Source organism: Hippocampus bargibanti, linkage group LG03 (genome assembly GCF_051943395.1).
Source record: "Hippocampus bargibanti isolate YZ-2025 linkage group LG03, ASM5194339v1, whole genome shotgun sequence".
Classification (NCBI taxonomy): Eukaryota; Metazoa; Chordata; class Actinopteri; order Syngnathiformes; family Syngnathidae; genus Hippocampus; species Hippocampus bargibanti.
Window position 1 is genome coordinate 15,760,667 of NC_142736.1, and position 14,443 is coordinate 15,775,109.

Here is a 14,443-nt window from a genome sequence, read left to right on the forward strand (position 1 = left end):
TGTGATATAGTGTCACTCTACCTTTTACTATTCTTAGAAAATGTGCAATTTGATCACAACCCTATGGTTTGATATTTTATCATTAGTTTCCGTGTTTGATATTTTACAATTAGTTTCCGCGTTCTCATCCTCCTTGTCTCCTTTCATGTGTAACAGGTGTTATTAGAACATTGATTATGGACAACTGTCACGTACAAACCCATCTGTTTCACAGCTTGCCGATGATCCGTTCAACCTGCCAGTCTCCTCTTAGAACGAGCCACCACTAAGCAGAGTTCTTTTTAAAGGGGACGTTGAGAATAATAACAAAATACATTTTTCTCCTGAATTTATTTCCACTTTTTGATTGCAGCAGCATTCCAATGACTATGAATAACATTTTGTTAGAAACAGCGAATGATCACTATTTAAGAATGCTGAATCTATCTGTCGGTACATTTGTAAGTGCATCAAATGATATACACAATTCTCAGTGAAACTAGGAATGACAGTACCCATGAAAAGTGTGTGTTGCTGCTGAAGAATGCCAATATCAGAAATGTTTTGTGAGAATTTCCCAATTGAGAATCTCCCAAAAACGCAGGAGCATAATTATAATTATCCCCCTTCTTGGCACTGTTCCAATCCTGAGATGACATCAGAGCCATCTGATAGAGTCCAAACTGAGCAGCATATTCTGCTCACTGATTGAATTTGAATTGAATTGAAATATATATATATATATATATATATATATATATATATATATATATATATATATATATATATATATATATATATATATATATAAATAAAAATCCTCATCTCACCCACCATGGGTGGTGTCTGTCCCCCATTTCAGCTCGGGTCCTCTACCAGAGGCCATGAAGCTTGAGGGTTCTGCGCAGTATCCGTGCAGCACTGCGCTTTTCTGGACCGAGATATCTGATGTTGTTCCCGGGATCTGTTGCAACCACTCGTCGAGTTTGGGGGTCGAGTGGTTGCAACAGATCCCGGGAACAATATATATATATATATATATATATATATATATATATATATATATATATATATATAGGTATTCTTCAGCAGCAACACACACTTTTCATGGGTACTGTCATTCCTAGTTTCACTGAGAATTGTGTATATCATTTGATGCACTTACAAATGTACCGAATGATAGATTCAGCATTCTTAAATAGTGATCATTCGCTGTTTCTAACAAAATGTTATTCATAGTCATTGGAGTGCTGCTGCAATCAAAAAGTGGTGTGTATATATATATATATATATATATATATATATTCTTAAATATATATTATATTTATATATATATATATATATATATATATATATATATATATATATATATATATATATATATATATATGTATGTATATTATGTTCACACAATATTGAAAATCTTGAGTGACCTTGCGTGAAGGTAATAAGAAATGATTAATGCATGCATTGTTCATTCTTGGTGATTGCGGTTTGTATTCCTAGACGTGGAGGAAATCAGAATATCCACAATCTTCCAGTGCATTGAAACACTTGTGTGTAGCTTTATTATTTTGTATTAGCTAGTAGGTAGTATATTTAAAGCAAATTTGTTCTGTTTTGTATCCAGCTGTGATTTGCTATAGATTCAAATTTCCTTGGAATAGATTCCTTGAGAATTAAATGTCTACTAGTATGAGACAAGAGAAATATCACTTCCTTTGCCTCGCAGATAACACTCATCATGATCTAATTGTAAAGGATATAGCATGCCTCTTCAAAGTGTAGTTCTCTAAATTATGCAGTCTGCACAATTTCTTCTTGCTTTAATATTCATACCAGTGTTCATCGAAAAAAGAGAGAACAAAATATAGACAACATCATGATGCTATGCTCCGTGAAAGCCATTAGGAAAAAAAAGCATTTTATTCATATTCATGTACTGTATGAACTACAATCTCAGGTATCAATATGTGGACATGATCTGCAGAAAAATTAGCTATTAGTTATTACAAGCACAGTCTCTTGCTTCTCCCATTCCCCCAAACACCACCCACCGTGTATTTTCTCTTATTTTTTTCACAATTGAAGCACATGTAAAATTATGAGCTTAATATTTTTTTGCAATACCTTTTTGGAAAATATTCTGTTTTTTCTTTTTTGTGGGGGGCGTAGAAACAAAACCCTTTAACATTTGTTCTCTCCAAAAAATGAGAGAGAAAATATTCCTGCATCCAGTAACCATCTCCAGACGTACACAGTTGGCAGAGTAACTCAGACAAATTGTATCACCTTGGCTCGGGTTTTGCACAAAAATCAAGCTCACACTGCCGGTATTTCATGTCCAATACTCGGACACAGCAGTCTTAATTTTATCCCAAAACAGGCCTCCACATCGGGACTGTTTGCTCACGCACACAATGATACTACCAATGCAGCAAAAAATAAAATAAAAATATTAATTCTGGAAAACGACAAAAAAATCTCATCCCTTCATTCTCAAATATATACGAATCCAAAATCCCAACTGTTTTAATTACAGCCAGTGTCAACATTGAATCAAAACGTCACCAAGATAGGTGAAAAGAAACTGAGCACCAAAACAGAAAACTGGAAAAGGGAAAGAATGGTTTACAAATTTCCGGTTATTATTGATGCCCTCATCTTTCATAATGGCAGCAGAAAGGCTGACATTTGTAATCCATTCCTGCGTGTGCACCCACACATTGGTCTCCTAATGTATATTTTGCTTCCATCAAATTTGTGACTTCGAACGAATGAAAAAAAAAAAAAAAAAAAAAAAAAAAAACAAGTGTGACTAACTGATCAGACGCAGATGACTGTTTGAGCGATGGACCTTTATTATGTTCCTCCTATAAGCTATTTGGTTGCAGCTTTTACTGAATTTTAAATCAAGACAGGAAGGGCAGCCGGAAGTATAAATCAGTCACATTTTCAAATCAGGTTGCACTTCATTTCATTTATAAACATGAAGCTGCAGAGTGCTGTGCGGCGATGATGTCACGTGTTGCTGGTATTCTATTATTACATCTGTAAATGCCCATTACGTTATTTCATGGTTGGAAATAATCGCTGGTCCTATGTAATATTCCCTGGAAAATCAAAACAAGCTTGATGAATAGACAGCCATTACAGACAAGTGAAAGGCCTATCTATTATCTAGTACATCTTAGTTTTCACACAAGGTCACAGTTTCCATGGTGACGGTCTGATGGCTAGTTTTTCCTCCTTACAGCTCATGTATTTTTTATTCCTCTTCCTTCATATCCTTTACATTTCTGTTTGAAGACCCCTGATGACCATTGCAGGTTCATCCTCGCTCGACAGACCGACAGTGCTTCCATTTGCCTTTCAGAAAAAATGAATAAAATTAGCAACTGTAGTCCATAGACAACGTTCTGATGGATTATAAATGATGCAGCATCAAAGTGTGCCCATTTTTTCCCCTTTGTTCGACAACAATGACATAGAGCAGGGGGTGCTTCAGCAGCAAAGTTCTTAATCCATGCTTTGCTCGGAAAACGGGTGGCGAAAAAGTCTAATGCGGCTTGGTTATCAGTTTTTCCACCGTTGGTCTGCAAATGAAGTGCTGATGCAGTTTAATGAGACGTAACCCATCTCCCCCTTTTTGTGCCAGGTCCCTTGCTGCTTCACTGGGTCTGTTAGCCCTGTCTGCATTGGTCCGACAGGGTCACACTACATTACAAAGCTGCCTCATTTGCCTATTTATCTGGACCAACAGATGGACTATCAGCACATGGGCTTGTGTGACCCCAGGGTGATGGCGAGGTAACGCGACACTGCATGGACATACATCATAACTGGGTTAAAAACGAGACTACTGACTGCTGCCTTATGCTGCCCTTCATTTTCTCAAGCAATATTCTGCCGACGTGCGACACATGCCGACGGCTAACGCGAGACAAATGAGACATGGCAAGGGGTGGGGAATGTCCCTGAATTAAGCAGCGGTGACAACCCGAGAAGGACAAGCATGAGGACGTGGACTAAACGAGAAGGGAGGGCTTATGTGGGCAGAACGATACATGTGAGAAAACGAACAGGAAAACCTAATTAAGGATTGAAGTTTAAATAATAAGTCAATGTAGGTGCTTCTCATTTGATTACAATGAGATGATCGATATGGCTGCTATTAGCGCCACGGGTAACTTCGCATACACTAATTTGACTGCTTTCGTCTTCAGACACGCAGACTTGCCTGTGATATCATCACACGCTTTTCCATCAAAAGAGTCTCCTGGATGGCGGTTAGAACAGCATGATTATGAAAATTAACTCGCCTCATGGTGGGAATCGTATAGACGGCTGCCACAATTTAGACAGCGTACACTGAAGCAAATGAATTCTTGTAACCACTGAAACAATTACCCACAGAAAAAAACACAGCTGCGAGCAAATACCCAAATGAAATGACCACATATTTGTTTCAGTTTAAGACCTACATTCCACATTGAAATTTGGTAAACCATTCTTTTCCTTATGCCACATTACAGCGAGATGGAGCGAGAGCGATAAAAGAGAAAGGAAAATGAGCTAAAAAGCTATCACAATTACTTTTTTGTCTTTAGTCACCAGACACCGTTTTTAAATAAATAATCTTTGTTTTTGTAAAGACACTTAATAAAGTATCAATGGTGGTCCCTTTGTCAAATGTTGATTTAGCACTGTCGTTCCCTTTGTTAATGTCATATTGCAGTATTTTCTTTTCTTCTTTGAGTTGTCCTTTATATTCCTAAATCTGCTCATGTTCCATATTTCACAGTATGTAAAATACAAGATCAGATTTGGGTCTCTTGTACATTGTCTTTTGAACAGGCTTGAATCAGTAAATGTTCCTGTGTAGTCGAGCTGTGCATGGTACTGAGCACGGAAGGGTGATGATAAGTGCTCTTGTAGGTGTTGTAGTGGTTGTAGTGCTCCAGTGGGGGCAGCGATAGGTGTCTGTCAATAGCAGCAACACCTGCAAGCTCTTCTTCAACGGTAATGACTTCCATAGAGGAGGCCGGGCCATCGGGATCCTGTTGATTATGCTGCTTCCTCATTTTGTAGAAAATAACGAGGAGCACAGCAGCCATAAGTGTGATGGCCACAAAGCAGCCAATGATGATCTTGGTTGTTTTCATCACTTCATCCAGGCCGTTGAGGGCTCCCTCGCCATCCAAATCGAGAACCGGAATGGTGTAAGTCCTTTCTGTGGTCCTCGTCGAAACTGGGGTGGTTTTTGTGGTCGAGGAAGACACCCAACCAAATGGGGGGAGAGGAGTGTGGCCATCAACACCTGGGGTCTCAATGGTCTCCACCGTGACAGTCGTAAAATAGGTCACCCCATTGGTTTCCACAGAAGTGACGTTGAGCACAGCCGAGGCGGAGATGTTGCCCGCCGTGTTGCTGACCATGCATGTGTACGTGCCGGTGTCTTGCATCGTGACGCTGGTAAAGTTAAGTGTGCCGTCATTGAGCACAGACAGTCGCACTTTATAAGCCCCGTGTGTCACCAGGGAGCCATTCGGTGTGAGCCAGGTGATGGATGTCAAGGAGCTCGTGCGGCATTTGAGCTCCGCCCCCATGCCCTCTGTCACATTTAAGTCGGAGGGTGGCTCTACGATGATGGGAGCATCGCACTGGAAGTAGCTATGATCCAATTCTCCAATGTAGCGACCTTTAAAGAGTGTGGGGGTGTGGCAACGGGCACAGCAACTCGTATTGGCGGGTACAGACTCCTTGAGCCACCAACTGAGCCACAAGATATCGCAGTTGCAATTCCAAGGGTTGTGATGAAGATGGACCCGTTCCATACGGTGCAGAGGGGTGAAGAGGTCGTGTGGAAGGAAGGTCAGGTTGTTGTGAGCAAGGTTGAGCTCCACTAACGACTGCAAGTCGTCAAAGGAATTCCTTTCAATTGTTTGGATCTGGGCATGCATCATCCACAGCTTCTGGAGGTTCACCAATCCTGTAAATGAGCTAGGCTTGACAATGGTGAGTTGGTTTCCAGACATTTCCAGTTCCTCCAGCCTGATGAGTGGTATGATATTTGGGATATCCTTCAGGTTGCACATTCCCAAATTCAAATAGCGCAAATTGCTCAAATCCTTGAAGGCTCCATCTGAAATGTAGGAGAGACGTTTGAGCTCACCTAAGTCCAACCTTCGAAGTGAGGGGACTCGGTTGAAGGCATAGGAAGGTATACTTTCAATGGGATTGTTCCGAAGCCACAGTTCCTTTAACTTGGACAGATACTCAAATGCTCCGTTGGGGATTGTCGTGAGTCGGTTATCAAAGAGCTCCAAGGTGTTCAAGTTTGCCAGTCCATTAAAGGCGCCTATTTCAATGCTGCGGATATGATTCTTGCTCAGCTGCAGAATCTCCAAGTGGCGCAGATGTTTGAAACTGTCCACCTTGATAACCTGTATGAGGTTGTCCTGGAGGTTTAGGTAACGGGTGTTGGTCGAGATACCATCCGGCACATCCCGTAGGCTCCGGCGGGTGCATATAACTTTGCTAAACTGGTTACTGCACGAACAGACGGAAGGACAGGTTTGCGCACGAACTAGCCCGGCCACTGCCAAGATCTGAAGGGCCAGGAGTAGCACGAAGAGGGGGTTGGACAGCGCCCCCTTTAGCCTACGACTTCTCATTGTCTGGCGCTGGAAGGAGGAGATCATTTTGTTCAGCATTCATAGTTCATCTGCTGCTTATGTTTTCTGCAACACAAAAAGAAAAATGATTTGGTGAGAATCTTGGATTGGCATTTGGAAGAATGTTTAAAGGATAACCGACGTCAAATGACAAATGACTTCTACTGAGCATATTTCACAAACATTCCACCGCATATAGCTATATTTTACGTTTTAAGACTCGCGCTGAATAAGTCTTGATTTTGTGTTGGTGACAAGTCCGTACGTTACGTCACTGAAGGAACGCCCCTGACCGAAAAATAGGACACATTGTAGCAGTCCTTCCATCACGTCAATGCATTTTGCTGTGCTTGTTTGGTCTGAAAACGTCATGTTGCAGCAAAAAGAGCCGGAAGTGGGTGATCAAGCTCCATATAAGGAATTTATCAACCTGTGAAAACTGGCTGATTCATTCCTCACAGGAGCTCGGTCACCATTTTCTGCCTCTTTTTTGGTGATGCATTTCCCCCCAATGTTGCCTCAAAATGGCACAGAATAAATTCTTTAATCAATTTAAAACATTTATGCTTTACTCTTCAGAACTATTTGAATCATATTCATAACTGGATGTGTAACAAGAAAGCATATTCTCAGAATCTGAAGCCATTGTTTTGATTCTCCAGCAATGCAAGACGTCTTGGCGTGACGTCACGAACTAGGGGGCGGGGGGGACTTTCCAAAAATGCCCAATTCACAGCTCGATTTTTTTGCAAATTTTGGACGCTTAAAGTCATTTTTATTGGTGTTTTGCATTTGAATAAAAATACCATACTGCGTGTTTTGGGTATTTTCGAAGCTATTAAACGTTTTTCTGATGTCAGTTAGGAAACAAAAAAGTGAGTCGGTTGTCCTTTAAGTGTTGTTGCGCCGTGATGTGGCCTCCCATTCCTGTGGAATATTGAGGTCAGACAAGGCCCAGAAACCCCTCCATTTCCCTCATAAGATGAATGTACTTTGTTGTACTAATTCTGTGGTGGCAAATAAGCTATACTCACATCACAAAACTACTTTTTGTCTGTTTAAGTTAGACATTAACTGTTCTGCACTCACAAACAGGCTTGTGTTCTCCGGTGTACATATTGGGAAGGCATTTTCTCGATCGAGTGCAATTCCAATTAATCCAGAGAGTTGTTAAAGAATTATAGAATGAAAATGAAAAATGCAAACTACTCTAAATGTTCACTGGATACCTCTGTTTTGGATACCTTGCAAAGATCCAATAAAAGAGCAACATTATTTTATACTGAATGATAACGCCTAATTTGAGGTTTGGAATCACACATTATGGTAACATAGATACTGTGGTTTCATCAAAACGGAAGGAAATAATAAACACATGACAGTGTTTAATTGTTGCATGCAAATGAACTACAATCCTTTTATTTTTATTTGAAACTAAAATATTTCTCATGCAATGCCATGAAAACTCTTCCCTACCTGGCATTTCTCTGACATTTGGCATGACAAGAGCAACGACCCATTTATATTGAATGAGAGTCATTAAAGCACTAATAGCCAAATAGTGAATTTCGAGTGAAAAAATGGGAAACATGACATTGAAAACTGTAACTTTACTCTGCAAGAATGAATGAATGAAATCTTATTTGAACATCATTGTCACGATAAAATTAAAAATAAAAAGGCAAGAAAATAAACTAGTTTACAAAACACTGTTTACAAAGGAGTAAGAAGTCTCTGCTCATCTTTCCTGTTGTGAGGAGGAGCAGATTAGAAAATTGATGTTTCCAATATCAACCTCGAGAATGTTGTATAAGCCAAAAGGAAACAAACAAAAAGTGAGATCTTACTATCCATTCAGGCTATGAGTGTTTAAGAATTTGCTTACTTGAAGTGCACCCGTAGTAGACAAAGCCATTCAATTCACAAATACAACGTACAACAACCAGCGTTGAGTATATACAGCACGATTGATGGGATATTATGTAGTACCCTGCAAGAAACCTATGCGTGGATCAACACAGTACACCAAACATCTCACGTGCAAGATGTTGAGCAGATACGGCAAAGTTGGTAATTGTTTTTTTTTCTTTTTTTTTTAGAATTCACAGATTTTAGTGTTATATCTTTCCGGTCTAATAAGAAAAACTTGGAAGAATGTAAGAATTCACAATTTACAGCAGCAACATTTTCAAAAGATGATCGGCTGCAAAAATAAAGTTTAAAAATAATTATGCACAGCACAAAATTGCACTTAAATCTCACAAGACTTGCTTGAGCCTCTCCAAGCCGTCATAGGGCAGTAGGTAGGGGACACCCTTTACCAGTTACCAGCCAATCTCAGGGCACAAAGTAACAAACAACCAATAATAATAATAATATTACATTACATTGTAAGCACCTTTTAAAGCTCTCAAGGACACTTTCAGTCACAGACAAGCATAGGTACTATAATAAATAAAATACAATCCCAAGTAGAATACAATAAATAACATACAATTATAAATAGAAACAAGAGAGAGAGCTACACAGAAAATACAATTTTAAATAGGTGGGTTATGTTGGGAGGAAGTGAGTTCCAGCGTTTGTAGGCAGAGCAGCTGAAGGCTCTGTCACCCATCGTGCTGAGATGGGCAGGGAGGGGGGTTCACACAGAGGTGGAGGGAGGAAGAGGATCTGAGGGAACGAGAGGGAAGAGAAAATTGAAGAAGGTCACATAGGTATGAGGGGGAAAGATTATGGATAGCTTTAAATGTATAAAGAAGAATGTTAAAGTTGATTCTATATTTGACCGGGAGTCAGTGGAGCTCTTGGAGGACGGGGGTGATGTGGTGAAAGGATGAGGTTCTGGTGATGATTCGGGCTGAAGAATTCTGGACGAGTTGAAGTTTGTGGAGAAGTTTCTGAGTAGAAAATTAGTTTAAAAAGTCACAGTGAGTGAATTTGCACTAACACTTACACCAAGGATCATTTTGGATTGTTCAATCAGCCTTTTGTCTTTTGGAATGTGGGAGCACACAGGATGACTCGGAGAAAACCCAGACAGGCATGGGGCGAACATACAAACTTCACAGAGGGAGGTCGCAGCTGTAATTGAACCTGGTACGTCTGCACTGCGAAGTCGACATACTAACCATTTGATTAACGGGCCGCTCATGGAACAATTAATCACAAGCAAACACACATGGTATATGTGGATTGTTTTCTCCCCAATCAGGCTGCCAGGCTATTGCAGCAATGGAGGCTGCAGAGGGACAGGGCGCTGTGAGAGAATGAGATGGAATGACCCTAACCATAACCCCCGCTGGCAAGGGCTCATTTTATCTGCCTGGAATCACAAACACTGCACTACTGCCTAAACACAGCTTTTGGACATAGCAAACATGCCGCAAGAAACACTGGTTGATAAATGGGTCTCGTTCAGTTGACCTGCAATGTTTTTGAAAATGCATCACTTCATCATGGGGTTTTATTCATATGCAGGGAGTGAACTGTAGACTTGGATATGTGTTTTTTTTCTGCCTCAGTGTCCCCTTGGCTGGCAACTAGTTCAGCATGTCTAACTGCTTACTGCCCAAAGACAGCTGGGATTGGCGTTTTTTGTGTTTATTATGTTTGTTAAAGTCATTGTGTGGCAAAGTCACAACCACCTGGGAATGGCCATGTGCCGCTGGGACCTGATTGGCCAGAAGCTCAGGTGAACCACCAGAAACCAGACTGAGGAAGTCACTTCGGGGAGGAAGAAGAGGGAGAAAGGACAGCCTGGAGAGCAGTGTTACCTGTGGTCTGCGAAGAACTGATATCCACCACAACTTCAAATAAAGAAAACTCAAAATATGCTTCCTGGATCTTGCTGAGTGACCTTTTATCATCATTCCACGTGCTTGCTGTCTCGCCACACAACAACCAATCATATATTGGATAAATGAATGGATCTTCTGGATCAATTACATTTGTAAGACAAAGTGTAGGACACCATTAAACGGTACCGATTATTGTAGTGAAGTTATTATTAGTCAGAGGGCCAACTGTCGCAGAAGTCTGTGTGAAATCACCTCAGCGAAATCTGACAAGTATCTTCTCACACCACCACTTAGACACCTGCCGTAGAGCTGAATGCTATTTAGCTAATTCATTTAACACATTATGGATTAATTACATTCACAAGCATACCATGCATGTGTTGTCTGAATCTTTTTTGTGTGTAACTGTTTTACTTCGCAGGCCATCTGGACAAGATTTTCACAGACAAAGGTTGAGCACAGAGGCGTATTTAGCCCATTTTAGATGTGGCAAAAGCATACAGTACTCTGTTCGAACCATCCATCCATGTTCTGATCCCTTATCCACACATGGGTTGTGGGGCATGCTGGAGCCAATACCAGCTGTCTTTGGGCAGGAGACGTAGGGATACCGTGAATTGTTTGCTTGCCAATCGCAGGGCATACATAGACGGACATCCATCCGTCGTCACACTCACACCCAGGGACAATATACAGTGTTCCATCAACATGCCACGCATGTTCTTGATATGTGTCTTTTCTTTATTATATGAGGTATCATTTTTTTACTCAGTGGAAAGGGTTGGTTTACTCCAGAAATATGCACATTCCTCCCCAGAAACTCAGTTTCTCATTTTTTTATATTTCAAATTACACTTCTTTTCTCCTGTGCTGTGATTGATCAATTAAGTAATGTGGATCCGATTGGGTTTCCTCAGAGATGGACTGGACTTATTTTATTCTCTTTTGGAATTGTAAGTGCTCCTCCACTTCACCACCTGCTTTACAAAGCGCATCTCCCATTGAACTCCTCACACCCTCACATTCCTCCCAACCCCAACTACCATGCTCTTTGAAGCACTACCTCACTGGAGCACCCCTACACCTCACTGGAGAACCCCTAAACCTCTGATCCTAAAATCAGTATTTATACTTTAAAATTTAAAATGAGCTCTCTCATGTATAATGATGTATGATTCTTTCTTCTTTTTTGCACACATTTTACACAATATTCAACACGTTACACTGGAACACTTTTGATATGTTTGTGCAATATGCTTTGGATTCTGAGCTTCAACATCACAGCAGGATGTATGCCAGATGCTCCCAAATGCACGGAATGTTTGTTTGTAGTTTCCGATAAAAAAGGGCATACTTTACACTCTAAATTGGCTAATTTCACGGAATCAAAGTCGTTTGTCATGTGCAAGGGCTCGGGAAGCTGGGGGAAGATGCCCCGACCAATTCATGCCTCAGAATGTTCTAGTTGTTCTGATAAATGAATTTATGAACAAGCTTGTTTGCTCATATGGAAAAGAGGACATATGTGTTTAATCAAGGTGAACCATGCACAATAAGGTGTTACAGTTGACCTTTAGGACATGAGTTTAATGTCTGCCATCTCAGAGGGGAGGATCGTGTTCAAATGAAAATGATGATAATTCTAAAAGAGTGGCTTTATTTCCAATCCACGTGATACGTGTCATTCCATGTATGGATGTGATAATAGGATTTTAAACTGCCAACTGATATTATGATCAATCTGACAAGTGTAAAAAAGACACCCCCTTTCCATCTCTCTCTCTCTCTCTCTCTCTCTCTCTCTCTCTCTCTCTCTCTCTCTCTCTCTCTCTCTCTCTCTCTCTCTCTCTCTCTCTCTCTCTGTCTGTCTGTCTGCCCATCATAACAATTGAATACACTGTATTAGAAAGTGCTTTAACTAGTCTACCGACAAATGATCTTTTCTTTACAAATTAGGTGGAATATGTTGACACTACTTAGGCACAGTAAAGGCTAGTGCACGCATGGATGGTACTTTATTTTTATTCTTCATGACACTGAGTGCAAGCTTGATGATGACCTACATATACGTTGGTTATTTACTAATTATAGAACACACCTATTTATTTCTGTTAATGTTTCATGAGTACATAATCCAGTGAAACATGCACATTTGTGGCCCATTCATCATAAATTATGGATTGGAAAAAGTGGTTTGTACAAAGATAATAATGAACTCTTTACTTCATACTGCCAAAGACATATTATTTTAGCGTTACATGTATTACTGTGGTTCCAGTTTTTGCCGTTTTCCTAATTTTTACTGCATTTCACTAACCTCTTATCCTGCAGTTCGATTCGATTGGCCATTTTTAATGTGATATTTTATCTCGATTACAGTACCACATAGTGCACAAACATTTGTAGGGGTGGTTTATTCTCTTTCACCAATACAGGGAAAGAGGGAAAGTAATTGAATGGTTTAGTGACACCCGTCAAGTAATAATTCAATTCCTAATCAGACAGTACCTTATGTTGCCTCCATTATGATAATTACATGGACTAAATTGCTGTCAGGGGACTTCCGCACATGTTGGTATGCTCTCTGCAGAGAGATTAAAACTGGATGCCCGCATGGCTGAAGCTGAGGGCGCACTTAGTATTCCTGTCACTTATTCCACCTAAGTCTAAGTGTATACAAGGCATTGCGGAAGTGGGAAAGACCTTGGTCACTGCTATTTCTCGGTTTGAGGATGATGGAAAATAATCAAATGAATTCCTCCCTTCTTGCTTTGTTCATCAAAATGGGGGGGGGGGGGTCTTAAATTTGGGTCGCTGTTTAAATGGTCAATCGACATTGCCTGAGATGTACTTATAAAAATGTGAAAGATATATACCATACAGTATACAGCAGTAAACCGAGAATTATTTATGTTGGAATAATGGTCACAGCTTTATCTGTGTTATGTCAATTTCTTCCATTTATGTTTAGAAGATATTTACTGTTAAAGTGATAAAGTGATTTACGAAAGTGATCTATTTATTTGTTTCTGTTTACCTCACCATTGGGGTTTCATACTGGCTCATATTTGCATTCATCAAATACTACATTTACTTCCATATTATATATCCTGTAAAGTGTCATTGAGAGCTATGAAAGGCGCTTGAAATAACAATAATAATAAAATAATAAAAAATTAATAATAATAATAATAATAATAATAATAATAATAATAATATTATTATTATTATTATTATTATTATTATTATTATTATATATTTTAATAACACAAAATGGCAGATTATGATATGGATGTACCATTTTGGAGAAAAAAAAACTAAGCAGTATGTACTTTGGAATCGTCATTTGGAATGCATTCAATGTTATGATGTAGCAGTTTTTCACAGGGTAAAATAAAGTGGCCTATGTACACAATATTGATACAACATCTGTTGGGCACTGTATTTCTGCATTATATGTTTTAACAGTGTCTGAAACTCATGACAAAAAGTTACCAGACACCAGGGCAGACAACTCTGAAAAGTTGCCTGCCCGGCCATTAAGTTGCCGGCCCCATTTTTCACAACTTGAAACACAATAAGACAACTAATCGCAAAAAAAAAAAAAACACTGTTGCAAAAATATTATGGATTTTTTTACGAAGGATGTACGTACCACAAATGCTCCCTTGCTTAATTTATCGTAAATATCTCTTCTGATGATTTTGCTCCAGTTGTCGTTTGTCCATACACTGTTCGGCATGTTTCACAATGCGTTGCGTCGTCTGCTACAAACCACTTGAACTCTTCTTTCCACAATGCTTTTAAGGTATGTTTACTTTTTGTGGCGTCATAAATTTTGTTAGCTTCTTTTGAATCTTTCTTCTGGAGCTGAGGTTTTGTGCGTCTACTTCGGAAAATGATATGCAAATGCACGACGTTGTAACGCTCGGAAATGACGGAAGCAGGAAGCAGGCTGCCGTGCAGAGTATGCAAATTGCCAAACGA

The 14,443-nt window shown here is 39.8% G+C and overlaps 1 protein-coding gene across 2 annotated transcripts in view; it reads right to left on the reverse strand.

Annotated features, from left to right (window-relative positions):
* Positions 1–1,897: 1,897 nt before the first annotated feature.
* LOC148900466 (leucine-rich repeat-containing protein 4C-like) overlaps positions 1,898–14,443 on the reverse strand; it is an 82,238-nt gene continuing 69,692 nt past the window's right edge. For both annotated transcript variants that reach the window (XM_088992226.1, XM_088992228.1), the window contains one exon: positions 1,898–6,722. In XM_088992226.1, coding sequence (XP_088848352.1) covers positions 4,800–6,695 — 1,896 coding nt within the window. In that variant the 5' untranslated portion in view covers positions 6,696–6,722 and the 3' untranslated portion in view covers positions 1,898–4,799. The remainder of the gene's footprint in view (positions 6,723–14,443) is intronic.